Source organism: Lissotriton vulgaris, chromosome 4_1 (assembly GCF_964263255.1).
Source record: "Lissotriton vulgaris chromosome 4_1, aLisVul1.2, whole genome shotgun sequence".
Lineage (NCBI taxonomy): Eukaryota > Metazoa > Chordata > Amphibia > Caudata > Salamandridae > Lissotriton > Lissotriton vulgaris.
In genome coordinates this window covers 1,350,011,831-1,350,035,302 of record NC_141691.1, presented here as the reverse complement: position 1 = coordinate 1,350,035,302, position 23,472 = coordinate 1,350,011,831, and the positions used below count along the sequence as shown (strand labels likewise).

The following is a 23,472-nucleotide window of genomic DNA, read 5'->3' as shown; positions in this document are numbered from 1 at the left end:
GGGTTTTATGCCTAATGTGATGCAGACGTAATGCGTATATGTTGCTAGTTCTAATGCGGAGTACAGTATTTTGTCAGTAGTTACTGGTAGTGGTTTATATTTGCTACTTGTGCTTTGTGATGGGTCTGACAGTGGCCTGATTGGCCCTGTCATGTATATAATCCCCTGTAAATTACTACCTGGTGCCAGTTGGCACAGTGTATTTGTGTGGTTATGATCTAATGTGTTTTGGATAATACAAAGGCTATTTTTGTATAACATTGTGTGGAGTTTCTTTTGTAGTGTGCCTAGTCTGTTGCTGCTGTGTGTGCGTTGCGTAAAAGTTTTACACATTGCCTCTGGGATAAGCCTGGCTGCTCATGCCAAGCTACCAAGGGGGTGTGCAGGGGTTATCTTCAGCGTGTAACTCCCTTGTCCTGACTAGAGTGGTGATTTCTGCCTGGCTTAGGCGCATGCCCTAGCCAACCAGAAATCCCATTTCTAACTAGAGGTGTGTCCTGGGGCGCAAGTCATGAACTGAGTCGCCGGTCCCTGGGAAAATGCACACGCTTTGTCCCTCACTACTTGTGTGGTGCAAGTTGGGGGAAATGTTGAATTGTTCACAACACGCTAATTTCAAAGACAGGAGCCATCAATCGCAGCTCTTTGTTAGAGCGTGCTGCTGCCGTACTCACAAAGGATAGATTTCCACAGCAGACATGCTTAGGTGCAATCTTGGGTAGCCCTGAGATTACAAAACCTGGGGCAAGCTAACAAGCCCTTGGAGAACATCTGGGGCACAAAGAAAAGCAGCAATCCAGCTCATTTAGGCGAGGTTGCAAACTGGCAGTCCCTCCTGCAGCTCAGCAGGCAGCCGGCCAATACAGCAAAGCAGTCAACCAAAAAAGCGGTATCTCCTGGCAGCAGTTTATTCCGGCAATGGGCAGAGTAGAGTCAACAGTGTCTGGTTTCAAGTCTCACGCAGGGTGTAAAAACACGGTCATAGCCACAGTACTTATACGCAAAAATGTCTTTGAGGTGGTGACTTCAATGGAACCCTCAGAAGTGCACAACAATCCTTTCAGCCTGGCCCTGGCTCCAGACCATCAGAGGGTAAATCAGCCCTTTGTGTGAGGGCATGAAACAACCTATTCAAAATTAAGCGTGAACCACCTCTCCCAGTCCAGGAAGACTATCAGTTTGCAGATTAATGCAGATGTATCCTCTGTCACACCCAGTCCTTCCAGGGTTGTGGCTGGCTGTCTGGTAAGTATGCACCAAGTGTAGCTGTCACTTATTTCAGGCATATAATGGAGCCAGGTTGCAAAGCACAAAGTCATAAGTGCAGAACAATGCCCAATTTTGTATAAGAGGCCCAGCCTTGCTGACAAAAAATATTCCAGCCGTCTTCAGCCCGGTTTGCTTGAATCCAGTGGCAAAGTGAGCAAGGGACTCACGTCTGAGCATACCCTGCCACACTTATGGCGGCCAAAAGGGGTACAAAAGGGGGTGGTGATGGACGGAGAATCTGAATCAATCAAACACTCACACCCAGTCAAAAGATCTGGGTTTAATCCATCACCGTTCTTTCGCCCACTCTGCCACCCCAGTTCAGACATGGCTAAATGCAAATCAGTCTGACCCTGCGCCTCATGGGAACAGTCCAGCCCGAACTGCCAAGCCATGTCTTCCCTGGACCGGAAACAAGCTTCCGGGGACCGGTTTCTGGCATTCCAGCCATCTTCAGCCCGGCTTGCTTGAATCCAGTGGCAAAGTGAGCAAGGGACTCACGTCTGAGCATACCCTGCCACACTTATGGCGGCCAAAAGCGGTACAAAAGGGGGTGGTGTTGGACGTAGTTTTAAATGCCAAGTTGAAGTGGCAGTAATCTGAGCAAACAGCCCTGCGGTGGCAGGCCTGAGACATGTTTGAAAGGCTATGTCTGTAGGTGACACAAACAGTGCTGCTGGCCCACTAGTAGCATCTAATTTACAGGCCCTAGGTATATGGTATATACCAATGTACATGAGACTTATAGTAAATCAAATATACTAACAGCTGTAAACCAATTAAACCTTGTTTAGAGGGGAGAACACATGCACTTTAGCCCTGATCAGAAGTGTGAAAGTGGCAAGAATCCTAAAGGAAACAAAAAGTAGGTCTGAAAATGGCCTGAGGAAGGCAAAACGTTTGGTAATAACCCTACTAAAAGGGCTGGTTCCAACACAGGGCTAATTTCTTTTGGGAAAAATAGGGCTAATGCCTTTCAGGGCCCTATTTTTCCATACCAGTGTTCGGTGTTATTAATAATTTAGCACTTCTGGTGTGGAAAGTCATGAAAATAAACTGACATAAGTGCGCCTAGGTGGCCCCTATGTAGGTGGTGCATGTAGGAAGCTAACTGTATATACTATACCAAAGTAAGGTACAGTGTGCACAGTCCAGTAGATCCCCAGAGGCTTTACAGAGGATAAAGTAGATTATACTAATGCTCTCTTTTGTGGTAGTATGGGCGCTCAGTTAGGCTTATCAGAGGGCTGTGTTAAGCATTCGTTGTATACACACAGGCAAGAAATGATTGCACACACTCAATAACTAAATCCAAGACCAATTGTCGGTAACTATTACTTTTGGTAGATTTATTTTATAGAACCAAAGATACTTTGTTCCAGTAAAATACGTTTAGCAATATCAGTTTTTTAATATCAAATGTGGACATTTTCTGCATTTTTCAATCCGTGCAATGTTATACTATGGGAGGAAACACAATCCGCAATTTGCAGGTAAGTAAACAATTTACAGTATTTATCTTTTGTATCAAGAATCTGGCATTTAGGGAGTGATCATTTTAAAAAGTGCTCACATCTGACAGAAAACTTTAAGTTCAGTCAGTCTGCTACAGTCTTGGCCTATAAAAAAGTAGAGTAGACCAGGATAACAGTATTGGTCTAAAACCCCTTTCTTGTAGAACTGTGAACGGAGCATTCTGTAGAGTAAACTATAGAACAGTCTGCAGAACGGTTTACTGCAAGGTGATCATCAAGAGTGCTGAACCCATTTAAGCAGATTTAGAATTAACAAAAAATTAAGATGCATGGACGTGTGGCAAGAAATCAGATTGATCATGGTGCCTTAATGAGGCTGCAGGAGGCAGAACCCTATTTAACGCAGGTTTGCCAAAATCTTGGTTTTAACATTTGAAGTTATGCATAATGCTCTCCTTTGGGAAAAGGAACATTTACTGCATTCATATACTTGCAAGGTGTTTCCATCAGACCCCTTCCGGTCGGGAGGTGGTGAGGGACAAGGTTCAAAGTTCCACCAGCAGATCAGTTGTATCTGCCCTGGTGAGACTGGGTGCAGAGGTGCTGGACGGAAAGGTAGCCTCGCATGATACGTGGTATAAAGGAAGGGAGGGGGGCAGGTACCTGAAAAGAGGCTGCAAGGAGGGACTCTGGGACCACTCCGTGACCTCCCAACAAGGGACTCTGCTCTCTCGTGCTCTTAGAAGCCTTACAAGCATTAACCGCGAGGATTATAATGCATTTAAGAGTATATGGTATGGCTATATCATAGAACAGCTATAAGGAGATGGTTCTGAATGCTGCAGAGGGGCTCAGCTCATGCTAGGGCACCCTCTCACATAAAACCAAGCACTCTGCCTCCAGGATTGTCGAGGCCTACCATAGGAGTGACTTATAGGTGCATATGTTTCTATATATAAGGTAGATATAGGTATACTATATCTAAGTAAGGGGTGATTACACCACCTTACCCAAGCTGAGTGATCAGCCTGTGGTGTCTGTTTGGAGGCCCACCCAGGGGTGTCATAATACATGCTGCAGCCCCTGGTAGGCCTTGGATGCCCCTAAGCAGTATAGTTCAAAAAGAGTCTTCAGAGGGCTCACTAGCCAACAGGCAAGGGACCGGGAAGACTAGTCGAGCTGAAATGCAGGAGCAGGCCCCACGCGGCACTCGTGGAGTGCTGAGCTTCGGTGCAAATGGCTCTCTGGTCTGGGGATTCTCGTACCCCAATGCACACCTGCGAGGGTACCTCGGCAGTCAAGCAGTTAGCAAAATGCAGGATGTCCAGGGTGTCCGGTCCCACGTCTCTTGTGTGTGCCAAGGGTCTCAGCTTTGCTGTGGATGTGGGTCGGAGTTGGAGAAGTCTGAGAGTCCAGTTCCTGTGTCGCTGAGTTTCCCCCAGCACCAGGTGGTCAGACTCGTGTCTGTGGCAGCAGCATCCATTTTGTGATGCTGATGCTCTGTTTAACTTTATCCGGGTAAAGCAGGAACATACATGTCTTTTCCCTCTAGAAGGGTGGAATGCTACCCCCGCCGCCAGAATTGGCAGGGGGGGGGGGGGTAGTATTCCAAAGTGTTTGTCACCTTACACAACATGTTTTGATAAAGCCAAACCAAAGTTAGCATTAACCGCGAGGATTATAATGCATTTAAGAGTATATGGTATGGCTATATCATAGAACAGCTATAAGGAGATGGTTGTGAATGCTGCAGAGGGGCTCAGCTCATGCTAGGGCACCCTCTCACATAAAACCAAGCACTCTGCCTCCAGGATTGTCGAGGCCTACCATAGGAGTGACTTATAGGTGCATATGTTTCTATATATAAGGTAGATATAGGTATACTATATCTAAGTAAGGGGTGATTACACCACCTTACCCAAGCTGAGTGATCAGCCTGTGGTGTCTGTTTGGAGGCCCACCCAGGGGTGTCATAATACATGCTGCAGCCCCTGGTAGGCCTTGGATGCCCCTATGCCCTGGGTACCTATGGTACACTATACAGGGGCTCACAGAGGTGACCCAATCTGGTATGTACCTAAAGTACATGGTGTCCATTTTATAGGGAGAGCAGATAGCCTGGGGCCCTGAATAGCAGGATCCCAGGCCAACTAAGTCGAAAACCAGCAAAACACTAGACAAAAAGTTGGGGTAAGCATATAGTCTGATATCTACCTTCCTACATCAACCCAAACCTTGCATGTGGGAGGCTGACAAAACCTTTCGCTCCAATATAGGGAAACCCGAAAAGAAATACCCGAAGACCCCTACTGAAACCCTGAAACCCCGAAACCCCATTTTGTCAAACCTGAAGCCATTGCATCATAAGGACCCCAATGTTTTGATTACGGAGCCTGGGATATATAGCCCGTTTCTGCCCAGAGAAGAAAAATACAGAAGAGCCGATGGATATCAGCTACCTACCAAGCATATCTTGTATACAGAAGAATTTGGCACCTGTTTCTATGCAAGTTTGATGATTAATGGGATCCATGTCCGAATCCTACTCGATTCCCGTTGTAGGCAGTCGGTCATTCACTCAGCCTTGATCGGTCCCCAAAATATTCTCCCAAAACAACAAATGCCAATTTGTTGTGTCCATGGAGACATGAAGAACTACCCCTTGCTAGAATAAGAGTTAGGTTACCCGATGGTATGGACTTACAGGCTACCGTGGGAGTCCTTCCTACCTTGCCTGAAAAATAAATACTAGGGACCGATAATCCAGAATTTTTGTCGCGCCTCACCCAAAAAATGAAGCCGTCACCAAAGAGAACCCCTGTTCTTCTTACTCAGGCTCCCTTGCAAGAAGGCTGTCACTTTAGGTATGCCCAAAAATACGATCCCACACTGAAGATGGCGTTGCAACAAGCGTCCTCTCCTTCGACACCCACTGATTCTTATCCCACCTTCATGGTAAAGCAGGACTTACTCTATAGGAAGGGAGGTCCCTCAGAACCAAAACGGTTACTCGTCACACAGTCTTTTAGGGATCAGGTTATGTTCTTTGCCCTTAGCCATCTCCTAGCTGGTCATACTGGGGCCCAGAAAACAAGTCAAACCATATTGAATCTTTTCTTCTGGCCTGGCATACATGCTAATATTACCAAGTACGGGCAGGAGTGTGAGATATGCCAAAAGAGAAACCCGTATCGCCCACCTGCTGTACCCCTACAGCCCCTCCCCGTTATTGGGAAACCTTTTGAACCCGTGGGGATGGACCTCATAGGACCATTACCTAGATCAAGGAAAGGGAATGTCTATGCCCTGGTTATCATTGATTATGCTACCAGGTACCTGAAGCCTTGGCAATAAGAACTCCAAACACCACCACCGTTTGTGACAAACTGTTAGAACTTTATTCTCGAGTGGGGTTCCTTCATGAGATCCTCACGGATCAAGGCACCCCGTTCGCTTCCCGGTTGATGCGACGGGTGTGTAAATCCCTTGACATCACCCAGGTACAAACCCCTATCTATCATCCACAAACGGATGATTTGTGTGAAAGATACAATGGTACCATCAAGTTAACTTTGAAGAAAATGATTACAGCAGAAGGTGCTGATTGGGACGCACTTCTACCCTTAGCTCTATTCATCATTCGTTGCCAAACACAGAGTAGCCTAGGATGCTCTCCCTTTGAGCCACCGTATGGGAGGCAACGACGAACCCTCCTTGAAATGACTAAAGAAGTCTGGGAGCTGGAAAAACCTGAAGAAAACAAAAACCTCCTAGTGTAGTGTAGTTCCTATTTTCCCAATAGGCCCTGCGCATTGGAATAACATAAACAGTAGTATCGACGTAGAAGTGCAGATCTTCCAGGCCTCCACTGACTATGTTAAACTTAATTGGGGTTGTTACCAACTAGCTCAGAGGTTACTGGAAACTTTCTCGACTGAAATAGGAAGTGATCAGCTTCCCTGGCACAGCCAAGAAGGGATTCAGTTTTCCAACAACCGTGCAACATGACAACTTTGCTCCTCAGATCAAGAGTCAATCTCTAGGGTCGTGTGAAACAAAAGACAGTTATTTTACTCAGTCACTGGTTGTGCAGTTTACTTTCACAATATGTAGAGAATAGAGAGACAGGCGTTTTCAATAAAGGGTAACATTTATTGAACAGTCTTTCTTCTCGTACAAGAGAAATGAATTGCCACAATTGCAAGACTTGTTATTATAAAAAGTACGTACAGTAAGATGAGTATTGCGAAATAATACTGTAAAAGCATTGATATGGTTTCTTAGCCATACAATGGTTTAAAATTAATAAAACCTATATACATTCATATATACATTAGGCTAAAATACTCAACTGGTGCTTCTAACTACGCCTACCCCAGTGTACCTGACCTAAGCCTAATACTTGGGAGGGGAGTAAGTAAGTAGCTTTAAGTTAAGTTGGTTTTGCCAAGGTTTGCTTCAAGAATTCTCTCTAAGGGTTTAGTCAACACCATACCTCTGGAATAGAATGATGGAGGTCTGGTATCTCCTTCAGGGGGTCGATATCCCAGTCACCCGCAAGGGTAGACTAGAAACGCCGGAGCTTGATTTCTCTGCAGGAGAAAGACAGCGTCTCTCTCAGCGTGTCGAGGAGGAGGGGCAGCGTCCGCGGGCAGCTTGCATCTGCTGGGCTCTTGCAGGGGGACGGCTGTTCAGCTCCCAAGTTCACCACACCATCGTTCGCTAGTTAGCAGCGATAGCAGTAGCGATAGCAGCTATGGTATCATCAGCATAACAGCAACTTCAGCAGCAGCGAGACAGCTAGCAGCTTCAGCGAAACAGCAACGAGACAGCAGCAGCATTAGGATTGTTTCTTCCATTCCCATAGGAGTCATGTCTGAGCTGTGGCTTGCCATAACGAAGCAGGAGGGTCAAAAATAAAATGCATGCTACAAGTCCCAAAAATAGGGGTATGCTGCCAAAAACAGAGTGGACAAAATTTGGAACGATTCCCAGAATTGCTTGAAATGGTGTTAGCAGTCCCGTAAAAATCGTCTTAAATATGCCTGGGATACTAGACATGTTAAGGAGTTGGCTCAACATTTCTACAAAATGCACGGGGCAATTTGTTGATAAAAGGTCATGAACCTCCGTAGCTGTCCTTGCAACTAGGAGATCATACGTCTCTTTTGATGACGTTATGGGCACTGTTGTCTGCAAAAGCACAGACTTCATTTTGCTTAAAGTATCAATTCGTATAGAAGAGAAATGCAGACGAGGCCAGATGGGAGTCTCTATGTCTCCAGGCCCGCTCGGGAACAATGCTTGCATACAGCATTTGACCATGGAAGTTACGCTTACGAGAGAACTTTTCCCTGGCACAAGGCCACAACACCTGTGATCCGTTCTTAGAATGTAACTCCCATTCGCGAGTTGCATAAAGAAGGGCTCTATCTGCGTTGCAGGTGTGACAAGCTGGTGGCATGAAAGGTTGTTAGAATTACCTTCACAGGCTCCGTGTAAATTAATACCCTGGCACAAAAGTATACCGCTTAGTGAACGTTTACAGTTTTCACCACTAAGAAATACATTTTTGTCGCTGTCACTATAGCATGAATGTGTATGTGTAGGGTAATTTCCATGTTGATTTCACATATCCTTTACCCAATCGTTCATACTGGCCAGTAGGTATGTATTCAAGGCACTTTTAAATTGGAAAGTTGTTATCGGAATAGTGATAATTCCGTGTGTTATCCATTTAATGACAGGACTTTCTGACATTGTCAATGGTAATCTCTCAAGTTTTTCGATGCTCAGGATTGTATAGTCTGCTCCTTTCTGTGCCAAGCTGATTTGTTTTATCAGTTAGGTTAAAAATGGAAAATAATGATGTTGTGTTGATTACACGCCAAGGCACATAGCCTGAACGAAGATTTTGCAGCGTCCAGCCTAATTGTACAATAGAACGTAATTGCGACTGGCCATGCTGTAACATTAGCAAGTCTCTGTCTATTATGTCAAAGGCAGAAGAAACAATACAATATTGTCCAACGAATATATTCTGGAGGACAGAGTCATTAACCCATTGTCCACTACAGAAAGTGATTTTTCAAATTAATACGATCAATTTCTCGTATTTTTTCAGCTGTTTCAATTTGTGTGACTTTCCAAGCCTCGTTGCATGCAGAATAGATGCTGGCCGCTATGAAACGCTTTTGACGCTGTTTGCGTGGTCCCATAATAAAATCGCGCAAATCAGCACCATCTTTAAGTAAAGACAAGTGTTGCTTAATTTCAGCCAGTGTGGATGATCCTAGCCATTCGAGGCAGAGTTTCCCTACACTGTATGTTGTTACTATCCCTGGATGTTGTCTCTGGGAGTATCTAGGGTCGTGTCTGGTCATTTTTAACCCCTGTGTTTTATTCAGGAATCGATCTTGACAGTTGTTTGTGTCAGTAGGCCAGATTAACCACTTTTTCCAATCAGGATGTGTTCTGTTAAAATGTAAAATTTTAGTTACGTCTATCTCGATATCTGTTGTTGCATTTGCAGGTATTGGCTTTAGAATAGACGGTTTGTTTAGGTCTTTGATCTTAGGTAGGCCAATACAGGAGGTGAATTGTGTCATTTAAAAACTTCATTTGTTCTGGTATCATGCAGGTTCTGAATAGTGCTTCTAGACCTTGTACCTGCCAATCTTTCGTACCCCAAATGGTTTTTGTTTCAATGTTATTTTTCCAATAATCAAAACCAAATGTCATCATTTTTTCATAAAATACTTCTGAATATATTAATTTAGTGTTTGTCAGCATTGTTTTCATTACTGTTTTATCTAACAGTTTGTAATAAAATGTTTCTGCATCACTGGTGTTAAACCCTGAGAAGTACTTGAATTTCTCAAAGAATGTTTTAGAACTGCTTTTAGGTGGTGTAGCACAATGTTCTCATTGATTATACTTAAAAACATTTCTAGGCTGTGCAGATTTATGCAAATAATGATCGCCATAATGTATGCAACAGAACAACTGTTCATAACTAGACGAACCTTGTAAATAATCATGTTCTGTGAATCTAGCTGACATTACTAAATCAGACATCATATCATTAATACTGTTAAAGTCCCAATCATCAGAGAATGTACTTGGTTTTACAAAGTCACTTAAGGAAACCTTCAGTTGATGAGGATACTTCAGGATTTCGACCGGACCATAGATCTCATAGTCAGTTTTTTCCCATACTACCCCACCGGGTATTGGAATGGCTGTGACATTTACTGTTGGCAGTTCTCTTTTCTTCACTTGGGATGATCTGTGTGGTTTGAGGACTAGGTTGATGTTCTGACTTGCTGTGTCCATTGTACTATATTTTCCCTCAATGAATTTTCCCAAACAAAGTACCATGATGAGCCAAAGCAGGAGGAAAAATACACCTAGACCGAACCAGAACTCTAACCAAGGGGAAATAAGGTAGATTTCCTTCAGTTGATAAAAGAGTTCCATTACTTTTTCTTTAAAAGTCATTTTTGTTTCTGGCATCACTTCGGGGTTACTTTGATCCTCGGAAAAGTTGTTGAAGTCGATGAAATAACCAGAGGCAGTTCTGTCAATTGTTGGGATTGTACTTTCAATCTGTCTTTCGGTAGCACTTTCTGATGCCACATTATTGTAGACTGGTGTTTCTTGATGAACTGTTTCAATCTGTGTCTCAAGAGGCACGAGTTCCATGGCGTTATTGCATAGTCCTTCTCTGTGCACGGCAGGCTGATCGAATGTGATTTAGTCTTTCAGTTTGAACCTCTTGGATTGTTGCAAGTTTGGGTATTCTGTTTCTCGGGAGTCCACAGGGCCTACTGTTGATTATAGGCCACATGCTTGTGGTTTTACCAGGTCGATTGATACAACTCTGTTCTCCTTTTTACCAGAAAGGGGCGGTAGTACAACTGATCTTGTTCCGGTGACTGCCAAGACAGGTACTGCTTTTCTGTAAGAGGGCCCAAATTCCTTCTTCACCGCTATTTTTTCTCTGACTAGATCCCTAATCTTTGGAATCCAGACAGGCCTTGCTGAGGCTGTTGCTTGTGGTGCCTCGTCAGTGGTATCTGGCTGTTGCTTTAACTTTATGTTGCTTAAGGATTTTCTTGTTTCATTCACGTTCTGAAAAAAAAAAACTATCTTTGATGTCAAAGTCTGTTTTCTTATCTTGTACCACTGATACTTGACTATCTAAGTCCTGAATTCTCATTCTAATTCCGAACAATATTTCATATAGGCTGAAACCTTTTAGAGAATTTCTTGGCAAATTAAGACTGGTCTGGACACTTATTAGATGTTTGACCCACCCAGCGCCTGAACCTAATACCTTCGCTGTTATAGATCGCTTTATGTCCCGGTTTTTTCTTTCTACCACACTATTCCCTTCGGGGTGTGGCGGACAAGAATACCGCAACCCAATTCCCATGCTGGCCATGGCCTCCTTATAAGCTCGAGAGCTATAAGCAGGACCCTGGTCAGAATGGAACGTGGCAATTGCGTATGTGCCGATAAAGACTCGCAGATCTTTTATAACCGTTCTAGCGTCAGCCGAGCGCTGGAGGCCACATTATTTAAGTGTGTTTAGCCTTAAGGTTTAATAGGACGCAGGATGGGGTGTAGACAGCGTTACGCTGTTTCTGATTGGTAGCCGGTAGCATAGTTCACTACTGCGATCCCTGTTGCAGTTTTCACAGTGGTTTGCATATATTTGGTGTTGTACACTCATTCCCGGCCACCAGTATACTGATTGTAATTCAGTCAGGGAGTCCCTGATTGTTTGGTGTCTAGGTCCCAATCCCATGTGTGCGTCTGCTATTAAAAATATTCTCCTGTTCATGTTTGGAATTACCCTATCCCCCACTCCAGGGATTCGAGCAAAAGGAACGGAGTTTGCATCGATTACGTATGCATAATTGAGTGGATAGTTCACGGGTAGTGCTGCACAGTCGCCTTTTACGGTCGTTTTTACTGCCAGCATGGTTTCCCCGTCTATGTATTTTTCTGTACGCTTTTTTGTGGCTACGGAAGCCGGTTTAGTTGCTTCCGCTGTGGCTGTATTAGCCAAAGTATTCCCAGCAACTTGAACGCCATCACGTTGAAGACTCTGTGCGTGTATCACATGAGTCTTTTGTAGTTCTTTCTGTAAAAGAGCTACCGGTTTCCAGAGCAATTTATGCTTTATTGTGGCACCTGTGTCATCTTTATAATCGTTTTCAATCCAGCTCTGCAGTTTATTGTTGTAAGAGTTGACGCATAAATGAGAATCGCACACGATTAGTGTCGGGAATTCACGTTCTGCATTTTCAAGCGCCATCTTTAAACATCTGATTTCAGCTCTCTGAGCCGAACAGTACTTTAATGATTCAGTTTTTGTTACTTTCGGTCTGAATTTACCGCACAGCCAACGACCTTTAACAATCTCACAGGCTGCATCGTAGGATTTTCTCTCTACGTTAAAATGCTGTACAAATCTATCTGTATAGATTATACAGGCGTACTGTGGGAGAGGCAGAAGTTCGATTGGCAGAGGATATTCTTCTTCATATTCTAAATCATTCAGTTCTTCGAATTGCGGGGCGAAATAGTATTTCACATCTTCCGCTCCTAGAGAATCTACATACTGTATCCATTTCGGATCCAGTGACACTGTAGGCAGGTTTACTGGGCTGAATAGCGCCTCGAAGGTGGATTCCGCTGTGAGGATATTAATCCTTTTACCATGTGCTATTTCTCGTTCATTGGCTAATGCAATTTGCACTGCTTTCACAGTTCTTTCTGTGTGACTGAATGTTTTTTCTGCTTGTGTGTACAAGTGAGATTTAATTGAAATTGGTACCTTTTCTCCCTCATTAGAGGTCAGGTACGTGAATCCGCATCCTCCTGGGATGACTTTGATTACAAGATCGCGTGTGTTGTCATGTGTATCTAATTTTGTTTTTGCTAACATGTCTGTTTGCAGTGATCTCAATTTCTGTGTGTTTTTGAGTCCAATTGATTTCTTTAAAATCAGGTTTAATTAGTTCGTAGAGAGGTTTAACCCTCTCTGCGTAATTTAGAATGTAAGTTCTTCCGAAATTCAGAAAACCTAGTATGGATTGTAAATTCTTCAGCGTTTTTGGAGCTTGGAGTACAGCGCACTTCTCTAAGAAGTTGTCCGCTAGGCTTTTTGCTTCACTTGATAATTCGTATCCGTGACCGTCTGGATTCCCTCCATTACGGTCGCTCCCCCAGCGCTCCTCTCGCAAAATCGAAAGCCTCCTCCTCGCTGCCTGCATTGACTGCCCTGATACCTGCTGCCTGCCGCCCTGTCACAGCGCATAGCTGATTTAACTGCAATTGGTATCGTTTTGTGAGCGCATTGCTTGTATTAATTAACGCATTAAGGTTGAGCGCCTGCCATCGTCTATTCTCGCATTGATTAATTGTATTTCACTGCTCATAGCGGCTGATGTAACTGTGGTAGAAGCGTCTTTTTGGGAACTTAGTATCTGTATTGATTGAGTGTAACTCCGGCTGTGCCCCAGTTTAGTTTTATCACCGGGCGGCCATTTAAGATTGTTTGTATTTTTCCCGTGTCTCCTCCCAGACCCCGCCTCCCAGCTGACCCTCCCACGCTCCACCCCCTCCGAATTTCACTTATGCCTGATGTCCCGACGCGCAGCGTCCACGCGCTACGTCCGCGCCGAAGGTGCGCCGAAGGTGCGCCAAAGGTAAGCCCGTCTACGCCCGTCCGCGCCTGGACCGCGCCCAGCGCCAGACCCCCTGGTCCTCGTAATGCCCACCCCTCCCGCATTACTTACGATGCCACCACCCTCCTAGCCCTCAACCCCGGCCGTTCCCCCAACTGCGTCCAAACCGCTCCTGGACACACCCATGGACCCTTCTCTTGCTACTCCTGCAAGTTCGACGGCACCAAGACCAACTCCCCATCCACGCACACAAAACAGACATCTGACACCAACCACCTACAATGCATCCTGCTCAACACCCGCTCGGTCCACAGACACGCCATCGACCTCTGGAATCTACTAGACACCATCTCTCCGGACGTCGCCTTCCTAACAAACATGGATGAGCGCCACATCAGCCCCAGACATCACCATTGCCATCCCGGAAGACTATAAGATCATACGCAAGGACCGTACCGGCCACACTGGAGGAGGTATCGCTATCGACCATAAGAAATCCATCCGCATCTCAACCAGCTCAGACATCAATCTCGCCAACACTGAACACCTTCACTTCCAGATCCACATCGACCGCAAGACCACACTCAGAGGCACCCTCCTTTACAGACCACCAGGACCCCGCGCACAATTTAGTGAAGACATCACGGACTACATTACTCCACATGCGCTCCCCTCCAAGGATTACATCCTTTTGGGAGACCTCAACTTTCACCTTGAGAAGAACGACCGCAACTCCACCTCCCTTTCGGACAACCTCGCCAACCTCGGACTTAAACAACTTGTCACTACCCCCACCCACATCGCAGGTCACACACTCGACCCTATCTTCACCTCCAGCAAACATGTCTCCTTCAGCCACACCACAGCTCTCCTTTGGACTGACCACAGCTGCGTTCACTTTACCTACAACAAGTCCACATCCAACAACCACCCCCAACCCACTCTGCGAAGAAACTGGAACAAAATCACCATCGACCAGATCTCCTCATCGCTTCTTCAAAACCCCCCCGCCCACTCCTCAAACCCTGACCAAGCAGCCACCAACCTCACCCAATGGTTATCCAACAGCGCCGACATCCTAGCACCACTGAAAAAACGACAAATCAAACTAGGCAGCAAGAAGGCCTCTTGGTTCAACGATGATCTTAAGAAATCCAAGAAAGTCTGTCGCTCCCTTGAGAAGGCCTGGAAAAAAGACCCAACCACCAGCACCAAGGACGCCTTCAAAAACGCCACCCGCATACACCACCAACTGATCCGGAATGCCAAAAAAGCCGCTTTCAAGGACCGACTAGATAGCAACGCCCACAACAGCAAGGAACTATTCAACATCGTCAAGGAATTTACCAACCCCTCAGCCAACTCCAACGACATCACCCCCTCTCAAGCCCTCTGCGACTCCCTAGCCTCATTCTTCCACAACAAAATTGCAGACATCCACAACAGCTTCGACAACCGACCCGAAGCCTAACCCACCCAACCCTCTGCAGGACCCCCACCCCCCTTGAACACCATCAATGACTGGAACATAATCTCCATTGAGGACACCATCCGTCTGATGAACTCTATCCACTCAGGATCCCCCACAGACCCATGCCCTCACCACATCTTTAACAAAGCAGACTCCATTATAGCACCGCACCTCCGAGACGTCATCAACTGCTCCCTCAACACCGCAACCTTCCCGGAAAGCTGGAAACATGCCGAACTCAGCGCCCTTCTGAAGAAACCCACAGCTGACCCCACCGAACTCAAAAATTACCGCCCTATCTCACTCCTTCCATTCCCGGCCAAAGTCATCGAGAAAGCGGTCAACAACCAGCTCGCCGCCTTCCTCGAAACCAACAACTCCCTCGACTCCTCACAGTCCGGCTTCCGAGCCAAGCACAGCACTGAAACAGCCCTCATCGCAGCAACAGACGACATTCGAACTCTACTGGACAATGGAGACACAGTCGCCCTCATCCTCCTCGACCTCTCCGCAGCCTTCGACACGGTCTGTCATAGCACCCTTTTACAGCGCCTCAGAAACGTCGGAATCCAAGGAAAAGCACTGGAATGGATCACCTCTTTCCTCACCGGAAGAACCCAGAGAGTCCGCCTTCCACCATTCAAGTCAGAGGCCACTGAAGTCATCTGCGGCGTACCACAAGGATCTTCACTCAGCCCCACCCTCTTCAACGTATACATGAGCCCCCTTGCGGTCATCGCACGCCAACACAACCTCAACATCATCTCCTACGCCGATGACACTCAACTGATCCTATCACTCACCAGAGACCCTAACACTGCCAAAACCAACCTGCATGAAGGAATGAAAGAAGTAGCCGAATGGATGAAGCACAGCCGTCTGAAACTGAACTCAGACAAAACAGAAGTCCTCATCGTAGGCACCTCCCCCTCCGCCTGGGATGACTCTTGGTGGCCAGAGGCCCTTGGAAAAGCACCTATCCCGACGGACCACGCACGGAACCTGGGCATCATCCTGGATTCTTCACTCTCGATGAACAGACAAGTCAACGCCATTTCTTCATCTTGCTTTAACATTCTTCGTATGCTCAAAAAATCATTTCACTGGATCCCCTCCGAAACTAGAAAAACGGTCACCCATGCACTGATCACGAGCCGACTGGACTACGGAAACACCCTCTACGCCGGTACCACCGCAAAACTCCAGAAAAAACTCCAACGCATCCAGAACGCTTCAGCCAGGCTCATATTAGACATCCCGCGTAAAGAACACATCTCTGGTCACCTGAAAAACCTCCACTGGCTCCCCGTCAATAAGAGGATTACTTTCCGCCTCCTAACCCACGCACACAAAGCACTCTACAAAATCGGACCCGAATGCCTCAACACACGACTGTCCTTCTACACCCCCTCCCGCCAGCTACGATCCTCCAACCAAGCCCTTGCCACCGTACCTCGCATCAACAAAACCACCATGGGAGGTAGATCCTTCTCCTACCTGGCAGCTAAAACCTGGAACTCACTTCCCACTCACCTTCACCTTCGCCTTACTCAGAACCACCTAGCATTCAGAAAGCAACTTAAAACGTGTATATTTGACAAGTAATTCCCCACCCTTCTTCAAGCGCCTTGAGACCCTCTGGGTATGTAGCGCGCTATATAAATTTATTGACTTGACTTGACTAAAAATAGTACTGTCAGATGGGAAATTCGAGACTTTTTAAAGTTGAATTTGTAACCCTCTGCTGCGAACCCAAGTATAATGGTGTTCACTCTTTTCAAGTAAGTATCCAAGTCGTCGTCTGTGAGGTAGATATCATCTACGTAAGATAATGCCTCATCATATATTTGTAGTAACTCTGTTACCCTAGCTGAGAATAGTCCTGGGCTGTTCTTGAACCCCTGTAGGAGTCGACAGAAATCTGAGACCCCATTACGGAGAAAGCGGTCAAATACCTGCTTTCTGGTGCAATGTTTTGACAAAAGAAACCATTAGATATGTCTAATGTCGTTTTATATTTTTTCCTAACTATGTTGTTCATTAGTGCAGCACTATGCGAGTTTTGTACTGCAAAAGTTTTGCAACATGCATTAAGGTGTCTGTAGTCCAAAACTAGACGATATGAATTGTCTGGCTTGGAGACAGGAAACAAAGGATTGTTCATTTGAGAGGTGCATGTTTCAATCACCCCCTGGTATTCAAGTTGATCTAAGATCTCCCTGACTTGTTTTTTAGCTTCTTGCTTAATGGGATACTGCCGTTGGGCAGTTGGTTCACTTTTTAACTGGATTTTGTGAGGAGGTGAGTCCTCATCCCATCCTACATGATTTTTATATAATGCCGGTGCCTGGGCTACTGCCCATTTCCTTGCATAAGTATATTTTTTTGTGAATCTGAATGTGATTCGAGAAGGCAGGCATAATCATTTCTTCGCCACGAGGGCACTCCCTGACAAACTCTGGGGGCCAATCTTTTTCAGCTAACAGAATATCATAGCCTTTTGAGAGTTTATCCCAAAATAGACCCTTTATTTTCCTAGTCTTATCACCCTCTATACGCAATGTTATTTCGTATATTTGATGGGGCTCGCTAAGTCTGGTGTCGGCAGTTTCAACTTGAATGTATTCATTCGTATCCACTGTCTCCAGATGACTCAAGATCTTGCTGGCTATACTGATTTCTGCTGCACTGTCTAACATTGTCTGTGCCCACTCCCCGTTTTTCAACTGTGTCCTCAGTATTCTCGGCATGGTTGATTACTCTAATACTGGCTACCTTCTTTTTTGGAAATTTAGATTTTTTACTCTGAGCAGGTTCCTTGTCTTTGCACTTGGTGTGCTCTCCTGGGTCTGACCGTCCTCTTCTTTCCGATTTCTGCGAAAAAGATCGAGAGGGACGTGTATCAATACTTTGATATCTATCAGGTTTTTTCAAATTATCCCTATTTCTAAGGTTATATCTTTTCTCAGAGGGCTCCCTCTGGTGAGACTGGTGTTCTCGAGTCGGAGTTCTTTCCCTCCGTCGAGGAGACCTTCCTCTGGACTGGAAAACTTTTTCCTTGGGAGTGGATTGTTTATTTCCATCCCAGCTCTTTTTAGGAGTATTTGAATTATTTTTAATAAATAATTTTTCAGGATTTTCGAGCAGTTGGGGCTTTACTGGTTTTCCACCCAAGCTGTTTCTACCTAATTCTTCATAGCATTTCTCTATGATTCTGGCAAGCTCAATTGGCTGATCAGTTATATCTGTTTCCTTCAACTTCTGGCGGATTGCCACTGATGCTGCTTCTCCCTTTATATTGGCTAATAATATAGCCGAGACCTGCTTGAAGTCTTTCAGTAATTTCATACCAAGAGTTAAAGCAGGTTCTGGACCGTATTCATTTTGAATCTGTCTTAGTACATCCGGTATTACCGCCATAGACGGAACACCATGTGTTTTTGTGTAAATGGAAGCAAAGACTGTACCCCAAGTGTCACAGTCCTCCACGTGTGGTGCGATTCCCATAGGAAGGCAGATTGTCAAGATTCTGCGTTTCTCGATAGGGGTAGTATCCGGAAATACTGCCTCTATTTGAGTGATTTTTTGTGCTAACCAGAAAGGAATTTGTTCCCGTTTCATGGGTGTTTTACCAAGACATGACTGTATGTTCTGTGGTGTAATTTTATTAGTGTTCCCCTGGTGAGGGGTCAGCTGTGGTACATTAACAGCTGGTTGGACTGTTGCAGTCCGCATTACATATTGGACTAATTGCCTATGTATTTTAATTAATGTTTTTAGCTGTACTAACAGCTCTTCTCTAGACATTTTTGCAATGTCCGGGTGTGGTGTGTAGCTGGCTAGAACCGGCCACGTTGCTCCTGGTCTACCTAGTGGACCGAGCCTGGTAATATGATCATTATGTTTTAGGGCGCCATTAAACCAGAGCAGGTGCTCTTGGAATTTTTGTGGGATTTCAGTCTCCTCGAAAGGAGCGTACTCATCCGGTGGTTTCTCTATTTTGTAATTGTGAAACTCTTTTGTTCTAGCGTTTGCCGCTTGAAAGTTTATCCATGAATAGAATACCTCTGTCTGCCGATATTCGTGTGCCTCTATCACGAAAATTACTGTACCACCTTGTGGTGTCAGTCCGTTTTCTATAAGTTTTAACGTTATAGATTTTCTTAAATGTACCGGGATGATTATTGCATCCGGTTCAGTCTGTAGGAGACTCGTGTCTTCCTCTATTAGTAGGGTTGCCAGTCTAGCTGCTTCCCTTTCTTTTTCACTGTCTGACATTTTATAAATGCAGGCTTTGCAGAGTAGGTCTCCAAGGAGACAAAGATTAGGTGCACAATATTTTGGAACACTGTATCCTTCAACGTTGAATAAACCAGAGCTTTACATAGGAATCTCTTCCTACTGAGTTTGGGCGGATTTTAACCTTTCACCCACTCCAGACGTCTATTGGAGTATTTACGGGAGAAAGGGGGCTGTGTGAAAAATGCACGACTGAGTTACTCTAACGTCTTGGGGGGGGGGGGGGGGGGGGGGAGGAGGAGGAGGAGGAGGAGGAGGAGGAGGAGGAGGAGGAGGAGGAGGAGGAGGAGGAGTTATCATCAGCAACTTCAGCAGCAGCATTTGCTTAAGGCAACGTCGGTAATATTTATACCTGAAAGGTGCCTTGTTTGACGTAAGTTTTTGGACATAAGACGTCAATAAAGATGTCACTAGGAAGTGATCGTCTATCAGTGCTCATTAGAGTTCTATTACTAATCAAAACATAGCAAGCGGGGATTACCAGGTTGCTGAGTCTTTATCTTGTTGAAGAACTCGGACTGTTAATCTAGGAATCTCAGATAGTAACTTCTGCTATGTCATTGCACTAATTGGTTGCAAAGGAAGTGGCAGAGAAAGCGATTCTGAAATGTGGCTCTGTTCGTGTGAGGCCAGAGACGAGTTTCTGAATATTGCACTTGAACGGTTATGCCAATATAGGGAATAAATGGATTTATAGCCGAATAGGGGCATAAGGTCACAGTATCGATCAGGGTTCTAGATTAGAACGCGACACTAGACTACATCCAGGGCTTGCGATCGCATCTCCACAAACTGTGCTAGTTCGCCCATGGCAATTTTGAAAAGACCCAAATACAGCAACAGACGTTCTATGACAAAGGGAAGAGGTGGCGTGACCTCCAGGTACACAACTGGGTACTTGTATTATTACCCTTCTCCCTCCCAAAAACACTATCTGAATGGAAAGGCCCCTATGAAGTAGTAGAAAAGATAGGGTTGACCACTTATCGCTCACGATTGAGTAAAACGAAAACCCAAATCTTCCATATAAATCTCTTTAAGAAATGGTTAGGTCAGTCTCCTTTGAGTGTCCTTCTAGGGGCCCATGAAACCAAGGAGACGGTCTCCACTCTCTCCAATCTAAACATTAACTATGTGTAATGTGGCAGAGGCACCTAGGTAAAACCATTGACGATAAGGGTTGGAAATACTGCTGTTCAGTGACTAGATCAATATTGCTTAACGAGAGATATAGACTCATACACTTCAAATACTTTAATTGGGTATATTACACTCCAGAATGACTCCATAAGTATGGGCTATGTGACACTGCTGAGTGCTCTAGATGTTGGGGAGATGTAGCCGATTTCCTGTACATAGTATGGGTATGTGGAGAGGTGACTGAGTTCTGGAGGGCAGTATTCTTTGAGCCAAGCAAGAGTACTGGTTCTACACTGACAGCCGACCCTCTGTTAACCCCACTGGGCTTCAACAGGGGTATAGACTCCCCACCTTAGCTGAATGTCATGCAGATATGGTCTACTGTAACACTCAGTCGGACGTACACAGCGAGCTACTCCCTCCTCAGTCATCCCATGAACCGCTGGGCTTGTACCAAGCTTATCTTTTGGGCAAGGAGACTGGTGAGACTGAGGAGGAGTGAACCCAGACATTGATAGTGTCAATGAACACAGAGGTGCTTCCAGATAATTTGCTACTATAGGGGGGGTTGCAGGATAGTCCCACGAGTAATTATGTGTACACATGGTAGTCCGACATATCATAAGAAATATGTCATGAGAAGGCTAGTGGTAGCTGTCCCCTGGGACAGAATTAATGTATAAAGGAGGCGCAACTGTCTACGTAAAATGCAAACTGTCATCGCTTATTGTAGATTGACAGTGTTATCACCACCTCTGTGAGGGGATCTCTTGTATACAGTATATGGTCATGCAGCCTTTGTATGATACGTGTGAAATGTTTCAACAATAAAAACATTTTTTAAAAGAGGGTACTTGGATATGTTACAGGAGTTAATGCAAGCATGCTTGCCCCATGTAAATGTTTCTCACTGTGGCAGCGGACCGATCTTGCACACTTGGAGAGCAATGTGGACTACGCAGCACTATATGTTTTCAGTCCACTGCAGTGCTGTCTCACTCTGCCCCCCCCCCCCCCCCCCCCCCCACCTCCCAACATACACACACACCTCGACCGCAAAGGGAGAAAGGGACACACATGCCCCACCACCAGCCAATGAGGGGCCCTGTCATTTGTCTTTATTTACTAAAATTGTGGACTCACAAGGGCTTCAATAACAGTAGACGTCCATTACTGATAGGAAAATGAACGACAACACAGTATTGCAGCATCCTCTACAATCCTCACTACTTTGCACAAATCACCATAGGTAACTGCGTCCATCCTGTGTTTGATAAGGGCCCGTTCCACTCTGCCTTGATGGGACTAGAGGCCTCTGGATCTGTTGCTGCTTATGTAGAGCCATCTGATCCACTGTTGCAGCTATGTTCCAGCAGTGTCTTTTGGATCTCTGGAGCTGAGCAGGAGACGGATCCATCGCTAAGAGAAGTTTTTAATTTAAATTCATACCCTTCATAACACTTTGCCAGGACAAGGTTTGTTAATGAATTCTGGGGGTAGGATTCTATCGTCTTCGTCGGGATAAGTATTGTAGGAGCCCATCTTGCAGCTCTTCGGAGTGCTGATGCTGCTTGTGCGCTCTCCTCCCGAATGCTCATCTGCCTATACGCTCTGAAAACTCCTTTAGAGTAAAGCAGCAAATTCATCCTACCATTCTCTGCTGAATTATCTGCTTTCCTAATGTAGAGGAATTTGGTAACCCTGTACCGGCTGCAGTCTGTTTCTTTGGGTGACCAAAATCACACCTTTGTTTACTGAAACACGTGGTCTATGATCAGTTACAGTACGATCTCAGTTTTGGGTGCCTACTCCTGTTGATGCCTGAAACAGGATTCTAATGCCTCCACCCCACATGTGCTATTTGCCTATGTGCAAAGTGTGTAACTTACATGATTCGTGCACAAATTTACAGGAGGTAAAAGCTGTTGAGGACCTTGTTGGGAAATAGTGTACAGTATCAATTTGTATGTGGGTGCCTAACCTGGAATTCAATTTGAGCACCAGTGGAAATATGTGGGTGAAACAGAATCCTCCCTACAGTTGTAATCAAGATTTTACTGTTTGATTATCCACTTGTTTCTAGTCTTTGATACTACACAATTTACTCCTAGCAAAGCCGCCTTCCTTGCATCTGTTTTTAAGGATCTTTTTGGCACTGTTTATTTATAGAGGTATTGTGTGTCTGTTTGAATTTGGGTGTGCACTAATTCCCCTTCGGCAGCAATGCTCTTGTAAATGCTGTAGCACCCATAGGGACTCTTGGTAGTTTGCACTATAAGCTGTGTAATTGATAACCGCTTTGGCATATGGTAAAGGAGAAGTGTGGCTTAATGGTTAGAGCGGCAGAGCCTAATGCAGAGTTCTGGCTTGGGACCAGGGTTCAATTTCCCTCCTCGGCGGGTCTTCGGCTCAATTTCCTCGGACCTGATCATTCTCGCCTCGGTGCCTAATCTAATCATGGGTCCCACTCTGCAACTCTGAGCAATAGCTTGCTTAATCTCCACAACGGCCCCAACAGCGCTGGGATGCCTGGCTTCACCTTGGGGGGTGCCCAGGAGTGGACACTTCACAGGGAAAAGCCAGGAAGGGTTCCACAGCGGTATGCGTACAGCGCCTAGAGGCCTCAGGGTATAAGTGCGCTATACAAGTACGAGGTTTACAGTTTTTTTTGTTTTTTAATTCAGTTTTGTGTTGTGTGTAATTTTATTCACTTAAACGTTTTGTTAATGTTTTTAGGGAAGAGAGCATGTTTGGAAGTCATCGTATCCCTGCTGTTCCCCAGAATGCTTACATAAAGGAAAGCAATTTAACTTGCAGTTGGCCAAACGATAACTTCGATCGTCCCAGCATTTCAAGCCAGAGCCAAGATACCTCATTTGGAATTTTGCCATTAGAACACATGGAAGGTATTACTTGTGGTTGGATTGTTTTTTCTTCTTGAAATTACTAATGCTTTAATAGGTATACAACTGATAGTAAAATTGCATGTCAGTAGAAGTAAACTAAATGTTCTATTTAATATTAAGAGTTATTAGTCTTCCATGCAATTCTTTAATAATGTGTATCTTTATAACAAGGGCGTATTTGGTATTCATAAACATTAGAATATCTTTGTCCA

General features: G+C 45.1%; 1 protein-coding gene across 1 annotated transcript in view; it reads left to right on the top strand.

Moving 5' to 3' along the window:
• The window catches only part of CEP192 (centrosomal protein 192), a 1,919,503-nt gene that overhangs the window by 127,785 nt on the left and 1,768,246 nt on the right, over window positions 1-23,472 (top strand). The window contains exon 4 of the mRNA XM_086965571.1: window positions 23,091-23,260. Within this exon, the coding sequence (XP_086821697.1) occupies window positions 23,091-23,260 (170 nt within the window). The remainder of the gene's footprint in view (window positions 1-23,090; window positions 23,261-23,472) is intronic.